The following is a 26,838-nucleotide window of genomic DNA, read 5'->3' as shown; positions in this document are numbered from 1 at the left end:
CAGTCATCTCTCCAACATATAACTCCACAAGTCAACAAGTAATTTCAAAACAAAACACTTAAAAACTGCACCAAATGAGAGAAACAAATGCTAATATGCAAAAAAAAAAGTAGGAAAGAAAAACCTGATGAGGCTGGGGACACAGGAGATGTTGGGGGTCCTGGAGGTGAAGGGGGAAGCTACAGAGGCCTCGAGTTCTGAGAGAGAGATGCCACCATGAGCCCTCTTCAGAGCCTGGGTGACGGAAGAGACAAGGATATCTTATGTATATACTGCAGTCAGTTTATGTCCATTTCAACTCGTTACAGTCACACCAATATTTGCATTTGTAAAGCGGCTGTACATACCCCACAATCATTTGCTCCATCTCCGCACATCCCAACAAAGTAGCTGTAAACAAATGATAAAGGGCAGAAAGCAGCACATATAGTCAATTACACATTTTAATAAACGTTTGACTTGTCAAAGTACTATTTCATAGCTACATCATTTGACCTAATACTCACTCCACGCCCTGCAGTGCCTCAATAAGCTGGGTTTTCTGGTCTGGGGCCATTCTGGCAAACACTGTCCCATGCAGCACCAGCTACAAGGCGGAGAGACACAATCATAATAGCAAAAATATTAGGTATCACAGAGATAGTTGTCCCCAAAGAACAGTAGGACTTTAACATCCCACTGGAGTTAGAGAAAAGGTCAGAGTGATGTCATTTCACATTTAAGAGACATCGCACCTTTTGAAGCATGTCGGGGAAATGCTCGGCGATAACAGCAAACGATTTTCCATTCATAGCAAAGTGGTAGAGCTCTTGTGTTTTTGGCTCGTCTACATGGCACACATCCTCCAGGCTGATGTTCACTACCTGTAAATAAAGTACAGATTAGAGCCAAAACATTAGAATATTAGAATAAGATACAAATATAAACAGCCTTGATAATTACTATTGAGTTGAACAGACTGTTATCAACATGTAAAAACATTATATTTCCCACTAAATATGTGGTGTGGAATTTGACTTTTCCCCGAGTGGATATGCCTGTAAGACCCCACCGCCTCACCTCCAAACGAGATGTCTTGCTCGGCTTGTCAGCGTATCTCCAGGTGATCTTGGCGGCCTGTCCATCATGGGGAGGGAGGGCATCAGCAATGATGACCGTATCCTGGGGAGGGATCATTCCACAGTCTCGAGCCACCGAAATCGCTGTCAGCATATTGTCACCTGGAATGTGAAGCAATTAAACATTTATCCACAAAATTCTACACTTTAATGATTTGTTTTCCCAACACAGATTCTTATATTATGTTATGGTCAAACCATCAACTATGCTGTAAAAACAGACTACTGAATTATGCATAGACTGACAGGGTAAGACTGTTAATACAGTGTCTGGGTGGATCACGATTCATTTTTCATGCTCTTCATGTGTTTTAAGCCAATCTGCTCCTCCCTCTGTTGTCTGCATCTCCTGCAAACAGAGCGTTTGCTTGTGACTGATGGCAGGACGGTGAATGGAAATAGAAGCCCATTGTCCAGGAGCACTTTACAACCACAAGGGGACACTCTGCCAAATGGGTTTGAGGACTGATGGCGTAGGATGACTTTGCAAAAAACATGTTAGAGAGAGGAAGCCTGGGTCTGAAATTGCATGAATTCAAAATTCATCTTCAGCTTTAATGTCCTTTGTCTGTGGCAACCTTCAGTAGATAGAGGAGAAGGTGAAAGCAAAGGCGATAAAGTAAAGAAAAACAAACAACAAAAAGATCCTCTGGTGGACATCGGAGTCAGTTTGTGCCAGTTACACTGAGCAGCCTAGAAATGTTATTAGTTGAGATTACAGGTACAGCTGAGTAAATACCAGAGGGACTAAATCTACCGAGTACCAAAACACAGGAGATTACTTAAACTTCCTGTGCCACTTTTGTGACAGCAATTCAACAGGTTTACCAGCTACAGGAAGACATGTAAGGACTGTGTGTATATATGTATTTTAAGTTAAGTTTATGCATCTGTGTATTGGTGCAAGGTTAATTTATCAGTCATGACCACAACAATGATGCAAGTACTGTCAATAGTTTGAGGCTGTGTGCATGTGTGGGTGTGAGTGTGGGTGCTCTCACCAGTAACCATGACAGTGCGGATGTTGGCTTGGTGGAGGTCCAGCAGCACCCCTGGAGTTTCTGCCTTCAGCTTGTTCTGCATGATGATCAGACCCAGGAACTCCATGTTTGTCTCTATGTGATCCCTAGGAAGGAAAGTATGTACCAAAGTCCCAAAAACTTTTAATACAAAAAAAGTACTCACATACTGTTGCATTCAATAAAATAAATAAATAAAATAAATAAATAAATTACTCGTTTCAACAATTTGAGTGTGCATTTCGCTTGACAAAGGGACCCCCTTCATCAAGTTTTCTTATTTTGACTCACTGAGCACTTTATTACACAATACTAATACTGGGTAGGGCTTCTTTTTACTCCCAAAAAGCTTAAATTCTTTGTGGCATGGACTCCACAAGATGTTGAAAACATTCCTATGATATTCTGGTTCATGTTAACATGATTGCATCACGTTATTTCTGCACATTTGTCAGAGCATACTAATGACTGGGGAGGCTACTAAAGTACACTGAACTAATTGTCATGTTCACAAAACCAGTTTGAGATGACTTGGTGCTTTATAATCCTGTAAGTAGCCATTAGAAGGTGGTAAATTGTGGCCATAAAGGGATGTGCATGTTCAGCAACAATACTCAAATAGGCTGTGGTATTCAAATGATGATTGACTGGTATTAAGTGAAAGTAAAGTGTGTCAAGAAAACACTCCCCTACACCAGCACCACCACCAGCAGCCTGGATTGATAACTGTACCTTAGCCTCAGATTTCTGTTCTTGACTGAGTTGACCTGTCTCCATCAACGATGTGTTTCTGTCCACAGAACTGTCGCTCACTGGATGGTTTTCGCATCATTCTGATGATGTTGTGCATGTGCATACCAAAGACTAGAGGAAGGCAGGTGTAAGAGTGTTGAACATGCAACATAAACAACAAACGTTACCTGCTGATGTTCTGGACTTTGTGCCAGGTGAGTTTGGATTCAAGTCGACGGTGAGCCAGAGCAATGACCCTGAAACCCTGCTTGGTGTAGCCCTCCAAAACCTCAGCAAAATTTTCGGGCACTGTAAAGAAAGATGAGTAAAGTCAGAGAGGTACAAACAGTAGGAAAACTAGACACAGCAACATTTTGTGGCTTTTGTGCTCATGTCAGAGTAGAGAGGCTTCCTACAAGAGTAAACGGATTTTCAGTTAATTGATAATTATTTTCTTCACTAAATTTACAGGTATTGTTCTGATTTTAATTTGATGTGCTAAACCCTTACAGATTTGGCAGGCCAGAGGTCTAAAATAAAATATGAACCATTTTCCAGTGCTGGTTGCAACCTCACCTGTCTCTTTCTTGCAGAGACTAGCCACCACCTCTGGCGCCCCCTTCGTGTAGGCATCCATACGTTTCTCCCCCAGCAGACGAGCTACAACACTCATTCTCTGGAGAGCTGAGGAAAAAGGAAACTGGCGCACAATACCTATCTCATACGCTGACTGCAAAGACACACACACACACAGAGAAAAATTAACAGTCTATTATTTATGTCAAGGAGGATATAATGAAGACATTTTTGATTAGCTTAATTTTAGTTCTTAAAGACATATTTGTGTAGTTTATCCTAAAGGAAATAAGAGAGGAATCTGATTACTAGATCTTCAAAAAAGGAAGCAGACTTCTTACAGAGATTTCATAGAGTTCCTAGAAAGAGAAACAGAGCAGAGAGAGATGAGTCGGTGAGGAAACATAATGTAAAAACAAATAAACCAATCATTCAAAGTAACAGTGTTGCTGTTGTTACTGTATACTATGATAGCTGATGGTGGCTATTTATGTTGCAGTGATGGTTTTCATAATAACCAATATACTGTGGATTTAGGAAAGCTCAACTCAACTTGAACTAAGCAGACTATAAAACTAGTCAGAATATAAATTATAAAAAATATGATATAATTATATTACTAAATTGGTATATATTTCACTTTCATTAGGATAATAAAAACTGATTTGTATGATTTTAGATATTTCCCAGACTTGAGTTCTGTTGAACAACTGGGTTGCTGTACGTACCATGTCCTGTTCTTGTGATACGGCAGGTTCTGGGGGCAAGAGCTGCTTTGGGGGTCGAACTACAGTGGGCATGATACGGTTGTGGAGAGATGTTTCCTCCTCAGTGGCCTCCTCCAGGATCTGAACAGGCAAAGGTTTAGAGAGAATACGGATCAGAAAAATGTCTACGAAACAAACAGATATAACAATAACATGTAAATATATTCATGATAAATATCTTTTAGATGTAGATTCTCTCTTTATTTCTGGCTCACACAGATGGCCTAGACATTAAATGGATTCCATGTGGCACCATATATCATTTTAACAGTGGTCTGACTCATCACATTTCCACTGTCCTGCCCTCACCAACTTTTGAGCTTATGGACAGGCACAGAACAACTCACCCAGCCTGTAGCCTCAAACATCTTGAGGTCCAGTGGGTCTCCAGACAGCTGGCCCTCTATTTTGGTAAGAGAGTGGCAGGTGGCCATGCAAGCCACAAACTGGGACTTGACAAGATTCTCCTTGTAGGCATTTTCCTCTGACAGGTGGAAACTGGACAGGCAGCAGAGGCAAGTAGAGAGACGATGACTCTTAGTCAGACAAATCAATATTTTTATGATGTGAAAGATATATCTCATGTTGAGAGTGAAAATGCTTCCAAATCAATGGATTATAATGATGTGTCTAAAATGTATAAATACAGCCTGAAATGTAAACAGTATGTGCACACCAGCTTACCTGCCATTCTCAACTCTCTGGACTCCCCACAGGTCTAATCCATCTTCTGTCAGAGTTCCAGTCTATAAAGTAGAAAGAAAGTAGAATTAAATTGAAGTGAATAGATGCACTCTGTGTTGCCACAGAGCCAGGTAGCAGGTGGAATTCATTTGGGTAACATCAACAATCACTTCTTCATATGGAACGAACCAAATGTAAAACATCAACAATATGAGTCCAAGTCCTTGGTTACTCAGTATGTTTTAACTCCAGCTATTGTTCATATCACTGTGTTGTGTATTTCCATACATTCTGTTTATTTTTGTGTGCGTAATTTCCTGCTGGCCTTTAAATGAAACATGTGACTGAGAAAACACAGCAGTCATACAACCTGTAGTGCTCACCTTGTCAAAGCAGACCTAGATTGATTTGTCCACAGATATTGATCCTCTGTGGGCTGATGCAGAAAATGCCGATCCGTTTGAGGCGTCGCTGGGCATACACAATGCCAGCTGTCATGGCAGCTGGCAGCGCCGGTGGCACAGTGATGGTGATGATATCCAGGGACTCAATGATGATGGTCTTAGCTGGCACCTAGGGAAGGCAAAAAGGAGAAAGTTTTGTGACTTTTGCATGTCCAATAATCATTGTCTTTGAATATCACCTCTAAAAATCTCAGTGAATTCAGGATACACAGTTCACTCTCACAGATTTGTCAGAGGGGCTGTTAAAATCAAATATGTGGCATTTCTAAACATGAGCTGCAGAGACCCAGTTTAGGCCTGGATAATGAGGGACAACAAAGTTTGTGTAGGGGATATTTCTCCTCTGATTGTTCATGTTAACAACAAATCCAAAGAAATGACCCAAATTGGCTGATCCTGTAAATCTGGTGCTAATCCCATCAAAATCCTAGACTGCAGTCTAGTGTCTCAGTTCATGTTCTGCAGCACACAGACATCCGAGAATGTGTTACAGTGTTACGTGTTGTAGGGGAGATGTTTTGCACAATGTTGCACCAAAGGAAGGGATTATCTTTTCTACTGGCCTCAGTGGGCGACTGACTCTCAAAAACTATGCTGCTCTCATACTACTGAACACCGTAGGAATTAAAAGAGGAAATTTTGATTATCCTTTAACTTTCTGAACAAACCCAAAATGTTTTTTTTTGTATTCAGATATAAAAATAATAATAATAATAATGAAAATCAGCACACAAGCTCACATGAGCTAACTGTACTTTTCTATTTAGACATACCAAGAAAGAACACTCTAAAACGATGAAGGCTCTGTTATTGTGAATTTGTTTAGAGTGATTCTGCCCTCTATTGGACAAAAATTTCTCAAATCAGTTGAAGCTGCAGCCACAGGGAGCTTGGTCATTGATAAGCAGATTAAACTGTTGTCCTGGGCAGCTCCCTGGTCTGTGAGTAGAGAGCAAGGCGTTGCTGAAAAGGGTAATTTGTGCTTTAAAAAAAGAACACATTAAAAACGTTTATAAAACTACCATGATATATAAGAATATGGTATCTTGCAAAGAAAATGTATTTTTTATGACTGTAAATCAACAGAAAGACAGAGTCAAAGAATGTTTGATGGCACAATATAAGATTCAGTTTTCTTACATGTGCACTCTGATTTTTTTTTAATTCCTTTGCTGAACTCATGTACCTCAAAATCAAAACACTGCATTTGTTTAATCTGCTCGTCACCTCCTACATTACATTGTTCATGATGCTGAGGACGATGGAGTAGACAAAGCCAATTCCAGCCACAGCCACCAGACACAGCAAGAAGAGGTAGGCATCACGGTACAGCTTGAAGTCGGTGGGTTTGGGATACAGGATGGAGCGCACCAGCTGGCCTTTGGCTGTGCTGAAACCTGAGTGAAGAAAGGGACACGTGTTTCAAAGCGGTGACCCTGCTTTTTGAATGGGAATCAGGTCTCTGAACTGTGATGTCCACGGATTAAACTGTGACAAATGTCTTCTGAGAGTGGCTCAAATGTGGATTTAACACAAATTTAGTGGAGAAGTGAGTTGTACCTCTCAGAAAAACTTCAGTATACAAAACCTCACTTGAATATCTCACTGTTATAGTACCACATTTTATATACACAGCAATTACAACAGCAGGACATTTACAACAAATGTACACATCATCCAATCATCATAGCACATCACACGTCTCACACACCTACCTGTGCGGACCACCACAGCCTTGACCAGTTCGCCTGTGTAGAAGCGGGTCTGGATGACATTGGTGCCACAGAAGAGTGTGTGTCTCTTATGGTCCTCTGTGTTGTAGGCACTGTCAGCCTCCTCCCCCCTCTCCCCTGGAACCGGGTTTGGGAGATTGGTCTTCGTCACGGGAACGCTCTCACCTGATGCAAAGTAGAATGATATTAAGACCAGCTTCCGGCAGGTGTACTGGGAAGGCACTTTGCTGTTTGCAGTCCCCTGTTGTTGGTTGTTAACTCTTTCCAAAGTCATCAGACTTAAAAGTTCCCATTTCTTCTCTAACCTGTGAGCATGCTTTCGTTGACGATGCAGGTGCCACTGACCAACACGGCGTCACATGGCATGATGGTCCCGTTGCTGGGGATGATCATCACATCACCTGGCACCAGATCAGTTGATAAAATCTCTTCGATATCTGCGAGGAAGGAGGATGTAATGAAAGAGTGGAGAGGGTATTAAATACACACGGGTTGAGAGCAATGTGGTTAATGCAAGAGAGGAAATTAGGAGAGTGGAGAAAAGGTGAAGAGGGTGTAAACGAGCCAACAGTACCAGATGGTGGATTTGGGGGGTGGGAGGGTGAGAAAGGAGATATTTTTTGTGTCAGAGCCCCAGAGTCTTGTTCAGCACATATCTCATTACTCACGCCCCTCTAGGCAGCAGGGAGAAAAGCTGAGGCATCAAAAGCAGGGGCCAATGCAATAAATGGATGCATAAACAAAAATATAAGTGGTGCACAAACCTCCACAGCAAGGATTCCACCTGATTCTAAATATAAGTTACATTTTGTCCTCTGCCCAACTCATGGAATTAACTTTAATTGGCTACAACCGATAAGAAAATGCTAATGTATCACCTCTACAGATACTATCAGCCATTCTAAAAGGCTTACATCCATATAAAAGCATGTACAGAACCATTAAAGAAGGTTTTAAATGTATATACATGCTATGCCCGCTGTCTCACATACACACACACACTCTCTCTTTCTCCCCATGTCTGCAGTGTCCCACCCTAGCAGCCATCTGGAGGACAGCCAAAGCAGGGTGACTGTGTAATTGAGTCTAGCCCAGCACAGAAGCAGAAAAACGTCTACTGTCAGGTTTGGTTTGGAAAGGACTCTTCAGAAAAGCCAGAAACTGAATAGAATCATACATGCTGTGAGCTACTATTCAAATTACTCTACAGAGGCAATCTGAAAAAAAGGAGACACCAAAAAACAAAGAAAAATAAAAACTAACAAACCGTTGTTGGCTCGGCATACAGACACACGGACAATACTGTGAGCTGCCACCATATCGTGAAGCATGACATATTGCTGGAGGAGAAAAAAAAAACACAGAGGACAGAGGAAAACAGTGATGAATAACTTGAGATTCTTGATTCAAATGACCACCTGTGTAACTGCAAAGGGTGTTTTCGTCTGAGACTGTGAGCTATGAAGCTGGGGGCAGTAGACCGTGTGCAGATGAGTCTTAATGCTAGCCTGAAAACCCTGGATTAGGCACGAGTGGGGTGGTGAGTGTGTCAGACATGGTTTAGCCCTGGCCTTGTGCTGATGCTGTAACACCACAAATTTTATAGCATCACAGCAGTGAAGTTAAGCTGAAGTTAAAGCGGTGTAATATGTAACATAATACACATTCCTATGAGTCTGGTTGGTACTTAATGTATTGTTTTGTGTAGTAGAGTTACACTTTTGTGAAGGCCAATATAAGATAAACTAGGCAGTGAGATATACTATTGACATGTGAATGTGAGAAAAGCCACAAGACACACAGAGTCTAGTAAGATAATACTACTTGCCATATGTTGTCTTATACCACATTCATTGGCTGTTTTACTGACATTTAGATGATGAAACCTCTTGTGTAAGAAGCTGACATTTTGACCTACTGGTGCTAAAGGAAAGATCAGGGTGTCAACAAAAATATCTGAATTTGCCTCTGGAAATCAGGCCATAAATTCTCAAGGCGAGTGAAAAAAAATCTGCAAAAATGCGATTCACAAAATCTAAATTTATCCAATATAATCCAGCCACCAATTGTGAAGTACGAGGGACTCATTGCTGCTCTAAGCTTCTGCGTGAACATGTGGAACAGCACATGGATCTGATCTCTCTCTTCCAGTATGATACATCATTCAGGATTAATAAAGATTCTCTGCAAGTTGTGGTGCTCACCTTTTTGATGGTGTACAGAGAGGTAGCTATGGATATGACCGACATGAAAACAATGGCCACAGCATAGTAGTAATACTCATCGGCACTCCACAGGATCACGCTGAAGAGCTGGAAGATGTAGAAAGGGTTGAGGACCTGCAGGAGGAGACAGAGGGAGAGATTAGTGAGGCAAATGCAGAGGTGAGAGTATGAAGGCAAAACTACAATGGAGTTAAAAACACAGATGTCCACTAGTGAACATATCCTATTATCCCAAGTTGTTCCCAAGTTGTTTCCCTTAACAAATATGCACAGAACTGGAAAGTTCCTCATATCTGCTAGCTTAGAAAACAGTCAAATCAAAAATGTCATGGAAACTTTGTAAACAGAGTTATAATAAAGACAGAGTCTCAGCACCCTGTGCAGAGGACCAGAGATTCCCTAAAGCAGACCAAGCAGATGAATAGCTGTTTGCATTGCTAATACAGATCTGGTTGGTGGTTCAAGTGACTAATGCCTTGCAGAAAAAACAGGCACATATTTATTTGTCTTTCTTCAGACATTTCTATAGGACACAATGTTGGTTTCTGCAGGACTGTAGACAATAACAGTCTGAAAATGTCCTGACAGCCACTAGGCACCCTGCTAGCAATCCCTGAGGGAGAAAAATCTCAAGATACAATATTATACTTGTGTTTGAGACCAACAATCCAAAGATATTCAGTTTACTACTGTTTAATACTGAGGAAACTATCAGAAATTCTTACTTGAGAAACTAGAATCTGTGAATTTTTTGGTTTTGTTGATTAAAAAAATATTTTAACAATTTTTGTTGTTGTTTTGTTGCAATATGTGGCTAATCATTTCAGCTCTACTTACCTAAGAAACAGGCAAAAGTGACAGCAAATTTTGACAAAGATATCACTCTTCACATATAATCAGTATTTCTTTCCAGGCTAGTACAAATTGGCAGCACACAATCAAAGATGTACTATTCATGAAGTTCTGAAAGCTGCAAGAAAACATGTCCTTTGTTCAGCACACAAGTTAACAAGGCGTCTTTCATGCAAGGAAAATTCAAACTAAGTTAAAGATAATGCTGCCTATGTTAATGCAAACTGGGCCCTACCTCTTTGATAAGCAGCTTGAAAACAGAAGGCACTTTCACTGCAATTTCATTCACTCCGAAGAACAGTCTCCTGACAAGTGGTAAGAGAGACATTCATGAGTCAAGTGTCCTGAACCAGACTGTCACATCTTAACACAAACACACACATGAACACACCCAGTAGAGCTAAAAGAAAACAGATTCATTTAAGTGTATGCAAATTTTCATTCTAAACAATATTACCAGGTGATTTCACCGATTAGTTTGTCCCCTTTTGGTGCAGGGTTTTTAATCAGTGAAACCACCGGGGCTCTGTGCAGTCGAAAATGTCCTTGCAACATGTCAGCACTGACTCCCCCTGGCTTCTTCTAAGGAACCCCTCCATTGACATCTGGCCTTACAAAATCAAAGAGGATGTCAGGGCAGAGGGCTTATTATCTACAGCTACTGTAACTCACACAACAGAATAATCAGAGCTATAGGGCTGAGTATCCTCTTTCTATCTGGCTGCCTGAGGTTGTATGTGACCCATCCTTGAGACAGAAAAGATGCTACCTGTACTCCTGCTGGTTCCTGGTCAGGCCTGCACTATGCTCCGAGTGGAGGGTGGAGCAGCTGATCTGCAGATCCTCCAGGCCGCTGTAGGGGCAATGCAGGTAAAAGCACAAGACAACACTTTTAACTACACTTCACAGTTCCAGCAATGCAAGTCTAACAGTTACTACAGCTGTTATTGAAAGTGCCTGTTTTGCTTGCTTTATTTTTCTGTTGTCATATTTTTGATAGCATTACTCCTGTAGTACCATATACATACTACCACATAAAACCATTAGCCAATTTAGCTTACAGTAAAAGAAGAGACTTCTGCAGTGAGAGTGTCTGAACACTAATTTCTGCAGATAAAAAAAACACTTACTTTAAAACCTCAAAGTTCTGCACCTCGTCATTCCAATAATACTTTGTGCTATGGAAGGTAAAATAGCGAATCTGAAGAAAACATAACAGAGAAAGAAGAGGCAAAGACTTTTATTAGATTTTTATTTGATGCATGTCAACATTACTGCAAAGTTGTCCTCATAGCAAGTTTAAAGGGAAAGCTGGTATGACAAAGTGCAACATACAGAAGTCCCATTCAATCAATTCAATTTAAAGCTTTCAGGGGGAAATTACATGGTATTTGTATAGTTGAGTTTATTGTTTGGGTAAGGGGTTCTGTAATGCACGTGGTCAAAAGAAAAGCAAGACGAATAAATGCATGTGACTCTGTGTCTTAGACAAAAATAGAAGGGCCAAGACAGCATTCTGTTTTATGTAATATATGTTTAACAACTTGTGATATCACTATCATAACAGATATGGAAAATTCAACATGAAAACCCTTCCATCAACTTTGCTGTGTTCAGTGTGTGTGTGTGTGTGTGTGTGTGTGTGTGTAAACATACGGTATATTACGGAGAAGGGTGACTACCTGTGTGGGCTGGTAGTCGGCAAATCTTCTGATGAGCTCCTGAGCGGGGCCGCCATCGGAGGGGTGAGGGGTGTGTCCGTTGGCCAGAGGGGAGGAGACTGGGGAGGAGAAGGGGCAGGAAGGAGAGGAAGGGGAGGAGGGGGAGGTGGTCTGGGTGTCCAGGCTGTGGAAGGGGTTGCTCCCCGGGGCCAGCATCACTCGCACCCTGGCCAGGAACCAGCGCCGAAACTCATCCTGGTCAAACACATAAATGAACAAAGCTAAACTATGGAACTTTTGAGGATTAATCCTGAGGACATTCATTAACCCCGTAGCCTCGCCTCTATTACTAACTAACCTTAAAACACATGCACATCAGCTGTTTTTTTTATGTTAATCTTGGCATCATCATGTAACCTTTAAAATCTCACAGTCTCTTTATAATGTTAGGAGCTGTGTTTTATCAAGAGGAGAGGTTTTTACTGACATTTCCATCATAAAACACTGTCAAATTTAAAATCCTAAACAGTTCCTTTTTGCTTTATTATTGTGATAAAGAAGAGAAATGTGAGAAGTTGAATAGTGTGTAAAGAGTTTGTGATGCTGGCTGAGTAGTGCTTGCAATGAGCTGCATTTACTGATTACTCAACTCTGGTGTGCACTTTGAGCTGATCTTAATCTTGGCAAAGGGAGAGAGAGGGTTGAATCAAGGGCAACTGAACTTGGCTGGCTCTCATCCAAGAGGCTTCTTCAGTTTGTGAAACGTCTTCAAATATCTACAAGTCCAGTTGCCCTTCATTCAATCCTTCAAGATCTTCAGTCTGTTACTGGCTATGTGCTCAGGCTGTCGTCACAAGTTTATTTTTTCTGAGTGCAGATATCCTTTGTACTTGGCCAGTACTCCTGCCCAAAAAAAAAACATTTACTTCAAAAGATCTGATTTCCTGGCTTCTCCCTGTCCTGTATCTTGACGCAGTCAGACGTGCCTGATCGCCAACTGACACAACACTCAAAAGTGGGCAAAATGTTTACACTGAAAAAGGTTCCTAATGTTAGAACCTCATGAAGGCATTTAAAGTTCATACACATAGATTCAAACACACATGGTCGAGGATAAATGCAGACATGTACCCAAGCATCAGACCAACACAGGGAGAAAGGAATGCAGGCACACGTGGACAAACATACACGCATGAATGTTATGAAGACACTGCTGGACACATGGTAAGTTATCTGTGCATTCCTGCTGGTGTGACTGTCTGATAGTCTCAATGTATTTACTGTGCTGCAACAATACACCAGTTGTATTTGCTCACAGCTTTAAAAGCACATGAGCCTGAGTTTTAGATCTTCTACATATAACCATATGCCAAGTTGTGTTTGACAGCATTTGGACTCGACTCTCCTGCAGTTAAAAAAAGAATCTTGGGAGTGTTTTTTAAAAACCGCAGACTTTTAGGATCTGTGTCAAATGGCAACTGTATAATTCAATTTGATTCTTTAAATGTAAAAGGCAAAAATGTAATTACGCTTAGTAGATGTCGAGTTGTGTACTACTAAGATCAAAATAGGCCAGTGGACAGTAAATCTCCTTAATTCATCACCTGTCTTCACTCTTTTTAGCAAGCTTGGCGTGCTAGCTCTTTAGCAAGCTTAGCTTAACTTGCTAAATAGGCTGCAAATGACAATTATTTTCATTATTGATTAATGTGCCAATTATTTTGTCGACTGTTCAGTCAATAAAATGTCACTAATTGTGATGAAAAATACCATTTACAGTGTCTCAAAGTGATACCTTTAATTTGATTGTGTTATCAAACCTGACATTTGAGAAGCTGAAACAAGAGAATATTGGGTATTTTTGACTGAAAACGGCTGAGACGATCAGCTAATTATCCACGTAGCTACAGATTAATTTTCTGTCAATCAATCAATCATTGCAGTTTCACATGCTACCTACTGTGGAGCGCAGCAACACCACTTCAGCATCACGGGCTGTGGTACGGGTGCAAGTGGATTTGACGCACCACTCTGGCATCCAGTAGAGCAGCAGGAGGAGGAAGCCCCCTGTACACAGCACCCCAAGGCCCACCAGGGCCAGCCGCCAACGACATAGACAGTAGCCCTGCAGCTCCTAAAGGGTGAATGAAAAAAACATGATGCGGTCTGATAAGTCGGAAAGCAAGAATTCCCACATCGGCACTTATGTAAAATGAAAAAAAGAGGAGGGTTACCATCTCCTCCTCTTCCCCCTTGTTGAGGACTTTCAGGTCTTCCTTCTCCATGCTGCAGAACTGTTTGTCAAGCCCCTTCCTTAGTCGCTGCAAACACAACAGACAAAATGTGAGGGTGAGCAGTGTGGAAAAACATTTCAGCCACAAACAGCCTATCAAAACAGTGGCACGACACCAGAGGGTTGACACCCCCTGCATGATCACAAGATGCTTTATAGGGAATATAATGCAAAAAGAGTATTGTGTGGAAAACGCTGTGTATTTGTCATCAACACAATCGTCACATTTTTGTAGGGTTCCTCCATTTTGTTGTGATGAAAAAAAAAAAGCCTGAAAAGGGGAAAACCCAGATCATCATTCACTGTTTGCTTTGTTTGTTTTATTTCCTGTATTTCTATGGTTGCAAAATCATGCATTCACTCCACATCACTTAATAGTTGGGGTTTATAAACCAGAAGGGATTGGAAACCATTACTGTGCAGCTAGTTACCACTTAATCTGCTATCAAAATCTAGTGGTACGGTGGTGGTGCAGAACCAAAGGAGCAACTTGGGTTGGACTGGTAAACTTCCAAATCTGATTAACTGGCCTTGGTCCCACTCCAACACATTATTTGCTGTTTAACACTGAAATTACCTGAAATGTGCTACTGCATTATTTTAAATGAATAAAGAACTTCCTCTGAAATAGGTGCACAGGTAGTGTCTCACCTCAGGTCATCATTTTATGCAAATAAGTGAATAGACTTAAAACATATGTCTTGGCTATGGAGAAGAGCAAAATATAATTTTGAAATGTTTGGGCTAGTACACTGGTAAAACTTTAGTGCTATGGAGAGAAAGTGAAAGCAGGACCCTGTGACAGACTTGGAAACAAATTGAGGAAACAAGTGTGAAAAAGGTTGTTAATGACTCTCAAACACCATGGACTGATCTGACATGCTACAGTGGCACCGTGATTCAATATATTGTCAGTACAGCAAAAATGAAGACAGTGTGAAAATTTGCCTTCCAACTCTCTCAATTCATAAGAAAAATTTAAGTTTTTCTTCATTCATTTGAAGTGGTTTGGCAGTAGCGTACAGTAACTAAGAATATAAGAATATAATCATTACAATAACAAACAGATGTGGTAAAGAAATCAAGTGATATTAAGTCAGCTCAATAACTAAAATGCTGTTAGTGATGAGCAAAATCCTGTGACAGAATCTGTGGTCTCCTTCCCACATTCCTACCATTTGTTTCAAAACAGACACATCCTGTTCAAACATCTTGTTAAGACAGAGTCATCTATATGCCTCTACTCTTGATAAAAACATTGGCTGAAATGCTACCTTACATCAGTCTTTGGGCAGTTTACCATTATTAGAAACTGTGGGTGACTTATGCAGCAAAGCAAATTCACTTATCACTCTCTGAGATATTAAACTTTTTCACTTTATGTGAATAACAAGTTGAAAATTTCTACTACACACAGCAAATGTTCAACAGCACATGGACAACAGTGAGGGAACAGTGTGAGGGAGCATCACTGTGTTTTTCTTAACTCTCATAAAATCTTTCTAACCCAGTATGAACTCTTGAACTGTCGAAGGAAGATAAAACCGTCTGTGGTTACAAAGTACAGGAAAGTTAACAGAGGTCAGCAGTTCACTGAAGCACATAGATACCCTCAAACTGTAAGAATGCACAGCTCTTCTCAGACAGCTGCTTGATCTCAGAACACCTGAGATTATCTCTTAAGTGTGTCAACACACCCACACACAGACCAACTGAGTCATCAGATGTGTGTGTTACCCAATATGAAGCTCATCCCTCCTTCCTCTTCTCAGTTGTCCCAGAGGACTAGCCAGCTGCCAAGGAAGGCACACTGTCACTGTGTGCGAGCGTGTATCTGAATTCTGCACTGATATTGACAGAGAGGGGCATCTGGGTCAAACATGAACACGCCCTTAGAAATGCTAGTTTGGCAGCAGACAATCTGTCTGTGAGGCTAAAAGCAAAACCAAACTCCAGTCAGGTTACTGTGCCATTTTTTTATTGAGTTAGAGAGGAAAAGTGAATCAGACTGTGTGTGAAGACTGAAACTGTGAGTAAGCAGTATAAAAAAAGAAGAAGTTAATTAGGCTACTGGCTTCAAGGTCAGGAGATCGTAATCAATAAGGCAATGAGGTACACTCAGGATTTCATTGGGGGACCTAGTGACATCCCATCATGCTCTGCTAAGATGCCAACCCAGCTTTGAGGGAGATTAAGGGCACAGGCTGAAACATTGGTGGAGGAGCTTTATCCTGTAAATTCCAATCATGCTACAAAAGGCATGTAGGAAGTGACAAATTAGAGATGGAAATCATCGTGTCTGGCTTCTTTGTTTACATGTTGGATTTGCTTGAATCCACATCCAGCCGAAGGCAGGGCAAAACTAGCCACTGCATGTCTGTGTTTTCTAACAGTGGAGGCTGGCATGTTAGTACAGACACTGTGTTTCTGCTGTACACTGCAGTGTGAGTCCTGCTGAGTTCAAGTTACATCCTGTACATCCTCAGAAATCTAGCTAAAAAGTACTGGAGAACTGATCAGTATCTCCTATGCTGTCCACAACACTTACACCAACAGAGGCACACATCGTACCTAAGGAAGCTAAATTTGGGTGAAAAAGAATAAGACCAGCAGAGATTGAAGGTAAAAGAAGAAGAGAGTACAGACTTTTCCATTAAAAAACAAAATGCCTAGCTTGTACAAGGTAGTCTAGTGCCAAAAAGCATACTGCATTAGGTAATCTGTTCATATATAAATATATTAATGTAAAAAATAATGTGCAAGCTTTCAGATGTTAAACTTCATACAAGTCATGTGAAAACAAAACCATTCATTCAACTACAAGCTGCTAATATTAATTCAAAATTGAATACATAATCAAATCAACACACATTTTTTCACCTGGAATTCACATCCTTCCATTTAGACTAATTACAGCCACACTTGATACATGTTGTCTGTTTGCCTGAATGCTATGTCATTTTACAGATAAGCATATGTTGGGGTGAAAGTTGACTTTAAACTTCAGCCACAAAACTAGACACAAAAGTTAAGGCAGTGAGTAGCACTTTCCCTCATGCAGCCACAATCTCCACTGAAAGCAATGGGTTTCTTCTGTGCAGTGTCATGACTGTGCCTTTGGCATGAAAGACCATAAATTGTGATTCAGAGATGTCTTTGACAGAGCATGTTCTTACATCAACAGAGAAGGGTATAAAAAGGAAGGGGTGGGGGTTGGGGGGTGGCACAAAAACCACATGAAGTGACACAAACACAGGAAGAGTTAGAGCACTCTGACCCCAGATAATGCAGAGGAGCACTGGCATGGTGTGACAGGGCACTGTGCTCATAGGGCCACCCTGCTACTGCTCCCACCACCCTAAAACACCCACTGATCCTGTATCACTGTCCCCAACAGTCTGATCTTATCTGCCAGCTGCACCCGGTTGGACCTTTTCTCTGGCATACAGCGGGATATTTTGCTTAGGACCAAGCCCTTCCTAGTATTTTACAATAGCAGCCCCCTGGCCGGCGCTAGGCAGTGGGTGCAGTGCAACAAGAACATTCCCTCCCCAATCTCTGCAATGACTGGAAATGCCGACTCCAGGGCTTCGTGGATACACTCTTTCACAAAATTGCTGCTGGTATAGTGACTCAGAGATAACACCAATTAAAAAAAACAAAAAGTTGAAAAGTATCCAGCTTATGTGGTTTTTGAAACCTGGAATCATCTGCTCAGATAACAGCAGGGTGTAACCTCAGAAAACATAAAAGCTTCCATAATTACAGGGTCCAAACAGACAACAGGCCAAAGTTAAAGCTTGGTAGCTGAAAGGCCAGACATGTTAACCCTGTTTATGGCACAAGTAAATATGTTACATGTTAACCAGGGTTGGAGACAAATTAAGTCATACTTTCATTCTGGCAAACTTGTGCAAAAGCAGGGAAGAGGGACCATCACAAATTCAGCATGTATTCATTGTATATGGAGATACTAAGAAACGCCTGGGTGTCTGGCCATTTGACAGATTTCTGTGGATGATGTGGCTTACGATGGTGATCCGGTTACACTGAACTTAAGAACTACCAGATCACTATAAAAGAATAAGTCCGTGAACACTTTTGAGGGAAAAACGTAATTAGCCATTTTGTGATTTCCATAATATTTTTTGATTAATTGTTCAGCCGTAGCAGACTTAGACACCGGAGAAGCTTCTGGACATCGTCATGGGTGTCCCACAGATAAAGGTTTCTAGTTACCTTGAGAGCCAGGGACACGATGCCCCAGGCGGTCCTCCTCCCCGTAGTTAGCTTGCTCTCTCACCACACCAACCTGGAACCCTGAAGGAAAAAAAACCAAACAAGCAATTACAAGAAGTGCACATTACAAAGTTTTTCAAATGGCTTTTGCAGATCTTTCCAATAAACTGACAATGATAAACTGGAGGTTAACTGGGAGAGTTACTTTCACAAAACAGTAACATATCATCCAGAGGGAAAAACAGTAATGGTAAATATGTATTGAGTCTCAGCAAAGGAATTTTTTAAACCAAACACGTGTTATGAAAGCACATGCCAAGGTGTTAACTAATGTACATTTTTAGAGAGTATATTCATCATTCAATGAAATAATGGAAATATACTTTGGACTTCTCTCTGAAAGACCAACAACTATAAACTGAGGAAGACCACACACAGATTTAGACCACTGTCGATCATTTCATTTGGTAGCAGTGTGTGTTTCTTGTGGTGTTTTTGTCTCTATAAATTGGTTGTGTTTTTCTGTGATGAATGTTATTTGTTTAATGTGCATATAGACTGTGAAAACAAAATTTCCTCTTGAGGACAGTAAAGTCTGAATCTGAATCTGGTCTGGTTGCCGCTGCTGACTACAACATTGTGAAATTTTTAAAAAGTTGACAAATGAAACAGAAACTGTCTGATGTAAATAAGAGTCAGCATCCCCCACAATAGAGTACAAATACTGAAACCATGCCCACATTAATGCAGACTTTTTTTAGGACAGAATTTTATGGACTAAACCACACTAGAGGATACGCGAAATCCTATCATCCAAAGTTCAGATTCCTGTTTCCGCCAGCTTCTGTTGTCGCTAATCCTGCCCCGGCGCCGACCCCGTTTCTTTTTTATACTTCATTCCCAGTAATTACTTCCCACAGTGACTAGAGAACCTGGGTACTGTAGGTGTCAAAATGAGAAGCAATGCCTTGAGCAAGTAACCGTAACGTCATGCTGTAATAGCAGCAGCATATGAGAGAACTGTCAGGTGATTCCTCCTGACCCCCATCCACTCATGAGGCTTGGTGTTCCCATCCTGTGCCAATGATGATGACACAATGTAATAAATCCACCCCTTTTTCCCCACCAGAAACAGAAAGGGAAAAAAACAACACCACGAGTCTTGTCTCCTGTTGTGAATGGGAGGATGACAGAAGAAACCAGTGGAATATAGAGGACCATGGTTTGGGGGCTCTAGGAGTGAGCATGACTTCAGAGATATTTATAGATTCCTCCAGCCCTGCCTAAAGCCACATTGTTGTCTCGCATTTGATTAGTCTGCTATTGTATTAATAAGCAATGCTGGCTTGGGAATGGGTCATGAAGCAGCTGTTTTTTTTTTTTTAAGTTTAAACACAACAATCACTGGTGCTCCTGGAATGAAATTATAACATGTAAGAAAATAATGAGTATTCGTGTACTTAACCACAACACAGAAACATGGATCGTTATTAGTCCAAAAGCAGATCTGGCTCTGTGATAAAGCACAGTTTTTACACAGCCATATGGCAGCAGATATTGTCATGTACAGTAATTATCAAAAGACACAATTAATTAGTAATTTATTTGACAGTGCTGTGAGCTCGCTAACTCTCCAATTCATCAACTGCTTTCAACCTACTATCAGCAATACATTGATTAACATTTGCCAATGGTCTTTTATCAAATATTTATGTGTGATTTGCAGAAGCAAAGTTGGTACAACTGTGGGCCTTGGGGTACAACTAACTATTGATTTTCTTTAATGTTTGATCAGCTGATTTTTTTCTTTATTAATCAGTAAATTATTTTGTTAGAAAACACTGAAAAATACTACTAACAAAATAAAATAAAATACTTTTATTGCTTATTTAGTTTGTATGTATGATGTTCTTATATTCTGTATGCTGTGGCCTGTATAGTTTATGGTTACATAAGACAAAGAAAAGCTTGTCACACCTGACAAGCTGGATCCAGAAAGTGTTTGATAATGTTGCATGGAAAAAAAAGAAGAAATAATTTTTTGTTGATCAACTCACTGATTGCTTAACTTAATTTCAGCTGCGTGTGAGACAAATGTCATGTTGTGTCTCTAGTGACAGTAAGTCAAGTTTGGTCTTAAAGGCCCCCCTGCCAGGCCTCATGTGTCAAAAGTAGCATAACCTTACAGTTATGCTTCAAGTCTTGTGCTTGCATGGCATGGGGATGAACTAATGTAATCATTTGCTACATATCATCTGTGCAAAGTTAACATCACTTCCGAGAGAGGCTGAGCCATTTGCTGCAGAAAGCAAAAGCAAAGCAAACGTTTACAAATAAGTAACTCGAAGAAAGCTAAGACTAGACATATTCTCCTTTCCCTTTCTGTCCCGTTCTTTGACACACAGACAAAAAGGAAAAAGTGAACAATGAGCCATGACCCAATGACAGACGTCTATAATTCATGGAAGCATTTGGAGGAAAAAGTGTTTTGTTGCCATCATGCTCTGCACTCAATGTGCTTTCTTTATCACTTCCCCTCCTACTCATGGGGTATTATAGCCAAGCTTTGTTCCCCATCATGGACTAATCAAGCTGTTTATCACTGTGGCCACTGGCCTTACTAAAAGTGTCTACGACTACCTGCCCTTCCTCTGCTGTCTGAACAACTAAAAACTCTTCCTCAGCCAGCTTCGAGAGCACACCACCATTTGACAACATAAAATTACTGAACAATTTTCTCTTAACAACCTGACTAAGGAGAGTACATATGTATAAACAACAACTTATTTTACATTCAGAGCAGATGTAGCAAGGCAAGCAAGCACAGAATCACTTCCAGTTTCATCATTCATTTGGAGATGTTTTTGGTTTCTACACAAAAAGCTAACAGGGCAGATACACTAACTGAAAAGAGTTTGATTCTTCTCAAACTTCAAACTCCATTCAAGCTAATTAAAATATGAATCGCAGAGTCAAACTCACCTTTAGATACAGCAAACATCCACAACTCAAAGACATTGTCCAAAACTCTGGCCTCAAATATATCCCAGCTGCTCGCACTGTATGTTTTCAGAGGACAAATGCAGGTTTTACATCACAACTAAGTGAGAAGAATTGTTGATGTTAAAGCCAAGTATGATCTATGAGAGGGGAAAAGGAAAGTTAACATGGATGAGATCAGGGAGTGGAGGAGGACAATAAGAGCACTACAGGGGCTGTATGTGGTCTCTGATCCTGTCAGAAACCTATGAGAAGAAAAATGAAGGGAAAGGCCTGGAAAAAAATAATCCTACAGATCAAAAGTGTGGTGAGTTTTAAGTCACACCACATGCTCTTGGATTAACAGTGGCATTGCTTGACAGTCTACGAAAATCTGCTGATACCACTGTGCAAGAGATTAAAACACGTTTTTACTTCATAGAGCAGCTTATTGGTACATAATGATCCTGGGTGAGAAATGATATTCCTACATGGATGTAACAGGCTATTGAATTATTCAAGGCTTCTTTATTTCATGAGAGAAAAAAGTTGTTTGGGTGCACCAAGATGAATCACACATGATGTAAATCAGCTGAAATGTTACAATCTTACAATTCCCACTTGAGAAATTGGTGAAAGAAAGAAATATTACTCAAACAGTGTCTTCACTGGACAGTTTCAATAAAACATGCCCCTGAGATAATTCATGTTCCCCATCTATCCCCACACAGATCTGAGATGGAGTCAGAGGGGGAGTATTTTTGGGCTGCGAGTGTTTGGCAAACATTACAGTGATATCACGCTACAAGCTAAGAGAGCAAATGAAAGTCTTCCATGTCTCCTACTCCTCTTAAAAGCACACTTTTTTTCACTTTTTGTTCTGGTGCATCAGAGTTTTGTATGTTCACAGAGAATAAGAGTCACATTTTCAGCTGCTGTTTCTAACCACACAGCATCTCATCAAGTTTAGAACCACAACCAAGTGTGTGACTCAGGATGCAAGAAGTGTGAGGCTGTGCCAGTGTTGTAATGCCAGAGCATTAGATGATCAACGGCTTCTGTACTGTGGTCATCTGTTTGGCAGTTTACGAGGTGTATGAAAGGGATGTAAAAATGGCTGCTTTAATAGCATCTTATCTCTTGAGCTGCTCCATGATCAACATCAGGAGGAGCATTTTAGAGGGGCTATCCAGAGCTCTGTACAAGGCTTTCAGTGACAGCAATTTAATTGAATCATCTGAACAGCTGCTGGCCAGAAGTGTGGGACACAACACAAAAACTACAAATGATGATCTGCCATACATGTCCCAACAGCACCCGACAAACAAAAGTTAGCGTTCTTAGGTTGTAGAAGGAAAGCAATCAAGATGCTCTTACCCAAGGACCATAGATTGCGTGTGGTTATGTATGGGATTAAAAGTTAAAATTTTCAGGGCCAAACTATACAAGATCTTAAAAGTAACATCAATTACGAAATGAAAAAGTATTTGGATTCCTGGATAGTCCTGATCTAGAACTAGAATTTAAAATCAGAATGGACTTTGGATCTGCAATGAACTCAGGCCATCTGCAGTGCTCACTGTATTTATGTAATTGCACAACTGTGCTCTCAGGTTTTCATTACTATGTTAAATTTCACAGTTGTTTCTATTTTCAATGAAAGTGTTCTCGCTTCCACTGATGCAGGCCGCTGGCTTGTCCTGGTCTTGTTGGAGGCAAACCGCTACATCGGCACTAGAAAGATCTGTTTCTCTGTCACGTTCCCACACCAAACAGTGCGGGGCTGCGGAGAGGACTTTTACCATGTTAGGATATTTCTCATCTCCGCTCTGAATCAACACTGGCAGGCCTTCCATCACAGCCTGCTGTTTTACAGCTCACCTGTGAAAAGTCTTGAGGTACTGGCTAAAAGGTCCGTGGAACATTGGCGCCTCACTTCTTAAACTGAGACTAAACCGCTTCCAAATCTCCAGTTTGGACAAGACCTCAAGTTCTCTCCCAGAGAAGACGGAGTTGAAAGGTAAAAAGGGCAAGTTCAATTGGTCAATGCCTTGGATCCAGGAATCTGTGTGAACACAGATGCGTGACATAGTTTAAGCAAGTTAAACTTGTCTCTCAAGGATACTCACATGATACCAGAAACGGCACGTTTTTCTCTTTTAAATCATTTTGAAACTCATCCAGTAGTTTACCTCAGTCTAATTTTCTAACCTAGTCCTAAGACAAGTATGAAGCACAACTAACGCATAAATTCAAACGTTTTATCTTTGCTAACTGGTCCTGGGACAGGCCTTATTGGACTTTATTACCACAGAACAAGGAGATACTCAAACTAAGCAGCATATTAATTTCTCTCTCTCTACTGCCACACCAACCAAAAACACATGTTCAACTAAAAACCATGCTTCGCTTCAAAAAATGTGCAGATTAGGTTTTGTTTCTGCAAACGCTTCATGGCTCAAGACATGCAGTTGTATTTCCTGTTATTAATACTTATTCTTTTTATACTCTCTCTAGTCTGCGTGGAAGATGGAAGCACAGTTGGTGTGTGCATCCTGCGCAGACAGGTCCATGTGGACACAGAGTACTCACAGATGCATTAAGTACAACACTGGTATTAGTCATCTCACTGATTGCTGTGCATGCACAGTTTGAGTTTATCATAAATGTTGCTAAATCATGCTTAAAAATGACTCCTATTCCCAGAGAATTAATGATTAATATATCAAAAATTCAGCATAGAGAGATTTTATTCAGGCAGTGGTTTAGTTCCTACTCTTCCCTTTCTTTTGTACAAATTAACAGAGATAGGACTGCATATCACCTCTGAATCCTACATTGGATGGTCAAAGGCTGCACAGGTTATGTGTATGAGTGAGAGGCTTTTCTTCATCTGGACTGAAAGACCAATAACAACACAGTGTGTGTCTGTGTGTCTGTGTGTCTGTGAGTCTGTGAGTCTGTGTGTCTGTGTGTGTGGGGCTAGTATTCCTCTCAAATCAAAGGTCACTTTCTCATCAAAGCTACACAAACTAATTATCTCATGAGCCACACTGTGGCACCACAGAATATACTTGCGTCAACCAACCCGCTCTCTCTGTTAATATATAAACAGAAAAGGAAATAGACAATGAATAAGTTTCTCCTGTGCTGCTCTGTGCAATCTGAATTCGCGCTACACAAATAAACTTGAACTCAATTGGGATATTTTTAAAATCGATCTGTACTGGCTATAAAGCCTCCAACCCCTTTCTCAGCCTTTGTTTACAGAAACCTTTTGTGGTCTGGGTATGCCAGCCATGCCGTGGCACAAATAAATAAATAGCAGCCAGCAGTCTCAATTAACAATATCCGCACTGACAGCGTGCAGCCACAAGCAATGCGAGCATAGCCACTCCAGCTCAAGGGTCTTTAACATCTGAGTGAAAATAAATCTCCACAAATTGATCTAAATTACCGCAAATATAGTACATAGGCATTCAAAAAAAAAAAAAAAAAAAAAAAAAAAAAAGGTGCAATGCGCTTTGATGTGACAAACTACAATGATGTCAACTGTTGAATAAAGTTAAAAAGGAACAAAATCTACATAACACGGCAAAATCCACATCAGGAAGACAAAGCAATATTCCAAACAAAATCTGTAACAAGGTATTTTTTTTGAAGTACAAGATATATAAAGAAATAATTCAAGACACTAAATGTCAATCTAAAACAAAAGATAACAAAGTGAAAAGGAAAAATGAACAGTGTCTGTGAAGAGGGCCACTAATGAGAGAGTCCACCAAGAGGCCTTGGGCACGTCTTAAGGAGCCACTGTGAAGAATCAGACTTTTTGTGCATTTACAACAATTGTTACCCCAAGTGTTTCACCAGTCGCAATTTTATGGTCAATTGTCTATGAGAAAGCCATGGTTGAAAATAACTCACATGGCATCTCCACTAGTGACTGCCAGGCTTGTGGGAGACTCGGAAATAAAGTATAGTGGGAAAGTCAGAATCCAGACCCAATCAAATTGAGAATTTGTGGCCAGACTTGAAAATTACTGTTCACTCATGGTCCCCATGCAATTTGACAGAGCCTGAGGTGTTTTGCAGAGAAGAAAGGGAGAAAGTGTTCAAATCTGGGACCTTTAAGACTGCAAGACCGAGAACTCTTCAGAAACAAAATGGTTTTGCTACTAAATACTACAATCAATTAATTTGTGTTTTAAGTGTATACTTAATTCAGACAATTCAGCCCCTGGTTATGTTTGCTTAGAACATTTCCTACTGTATGACACATAAGACAACAGATGGTGAATTTTTATTATTGGTACTGTATCGGTATTGCTGCGTGACTGAAAAATCCATCCATCAAATCCAGCTCCAAAAAGACTTTCAAGCTCACTCTCGATGAAAAAACTAACATTTGCATTAAAGGGAGATGTCCAATAGAGATTCATTCTATTTAGTTTTGTTAGGTTTTACACCTAGCCGTGTTAAATAGGTGTAATATTAAAACCAGCATGTCCCAGACGGTGTAGCAGGTGTTCATGAAGCTGGTGGTGGTGTGTTGACCAAGGAGGTGTGTTGACAAATGGGGTCACACCTCTACAGTGGCGCTTTTAAACTGCAATAACAACCAACACTGTATGAAAAGTAGCTCAGGTCATTGATAAAAATGCAGCGCAGCAAAAGAAAACTTGTATAATAAACCATTTAAAAACCAAACACAAAATCGCACCTGAGAAATGTGTAACCTTCATTTTAATAGCTTTGTACTGAATTGTAACAAGACATAGTATTGTCTTTCACTAGCTAACGCTAACTGCATCCCGATAAATGCCCAATTGCTGACAATGAATCACGTCTTCAAGCCCGAGCCAGCCAGGTTAGCGTTTCATCGGGAAGACATCGCTGGATGTTGGCTAGCTGGCTGGCTAACGTTAGCTAAGCTTCATTGTTAGCCCGCTACTTTAGAGACTAGCTTAATAACAACGTCCATGTGTCTCCCACCCTTGGTCTTGCTCTCTGTTTCAGACACTACTGGAGGGAAACGGCGCTTCAACCGCAGCCCTGACCGGTTTTTCTGCCTTAGTGCAGGAAGGAGGACGGCTGCTGTTCGCACACACACACACACACACACACTCATACACACATACACACAAGCTAACATTACCGTTTTAGCTTTAGCCCCGCTTAGTAGCAACTGACACATGGGTGATGATGACAGCGATGAAGGAAACATAATTCAGAGAGAGCACACTCACCCAGAACCACCTGGACACTCTGAAGATCACCTTCGAGTCATAGTTAGAAGAGAGTAGCTGTTATCTGAAGGAAAACGTCGTCGAAGAGGAAAACGGACTAAGTTTAACAGAAAAATGTTGTCGCAGCAGACAAGCAGAGCGCAGCGCTGCTGTGTGTTGACAGCTCAGTGGGACAGACTGAGTACTACAGCGGTAGTGAACTGGCCTGAACTGGCTGTCTGACGGCAGGAAGTGACATGTAGTCTGG

The 26,838-nt window shown here is 40.8% G+C and overlaps 1 protein-coding gene across 1 annotated transcript in view; it reads right to left on the bottom strand.

Annotated features, from left to right (window-relative positions):
• The window catches only part of atp13a3 (ATPase 13A3), a 36,005-nt gene extending 9,185 nt beyond the window's left edge, over positions 1–26,820 (bottom strand). Inside the window, 27 exon segments of the mRNA XM_051076977.1 lie at positions 125–234; positions 348–390; positions 507–586; positions 735–863; positions 1,060–1,220; positions 2,120–2,244; positions 3,058–3,178; positions 3,446–3,599; positions 3,787–3,804; positions 4,174–4,293; positions 4,560–4,710; positions 4,897–4,958; positions 5,280–5,294; positions 5,296–5,469; positions 6,600–6,757; positions 7,076–7,258; positions 7,399–7,530; positions 8,361–8,433; positions 9,298–9,432; positions 10,406–10,475; positions 10,940–11,023; positions 11,301–11,371; positions 11,853–12,086; positions 13,792–13,965; positions 14,066–14,152; positions 18,364–18,444; positions 26,592–26,820. Of these exon segments, the coding sequence (XP_050932934.1) occupies positions 125–234; positions 348–390; positions 507–586; positions 735–863; positions 1,060–1,220; positions 2,120–2,244; positions 3,058–3,178; positions 3,446–3,599; positions 3,787–3,804; positions 4,174–4,293; positions 4,560–4,710; positions 4,897–4,958; positions 5,280–5,294; positions 5,296–5,469; positions 6,600–6,757; positions 7,076–7,258; positions 7,399–7,530; positions 8,361–8,433; positions 9,298–9,432; positions 10,406–10,475; positions 10,940–11,023; positions 11,301–11,371; positions 11,853–12,086; positions 13,792–13,965; positions 14,066–14,116 (2,828 nt within the window). The 5' untranslated portion in view covers positions 14,117–14,152; positions 18,364–18,444; positions 26,592–26,820.
• Positions 26,821–26,838: the final 18 nt, after the last annotated feature.

Source organism: Lates calcarifer, linkage group LG17 (assembly GCF_001640805.2).
Source record: "Lates calcarifer isolate ASB-BC8 linkage group LG17, TLL_Latcal_v3, whole genome shotgun sequence".
Classification (NCBI taxonomy): Eukaryota; Metazoa; Chordata; class Actinopteri; family Centropomidae; genus Lates; species Lates calcarifer.
This window is presented reverse-complemented; position numbering and strand designations above follow the sequence as displayed.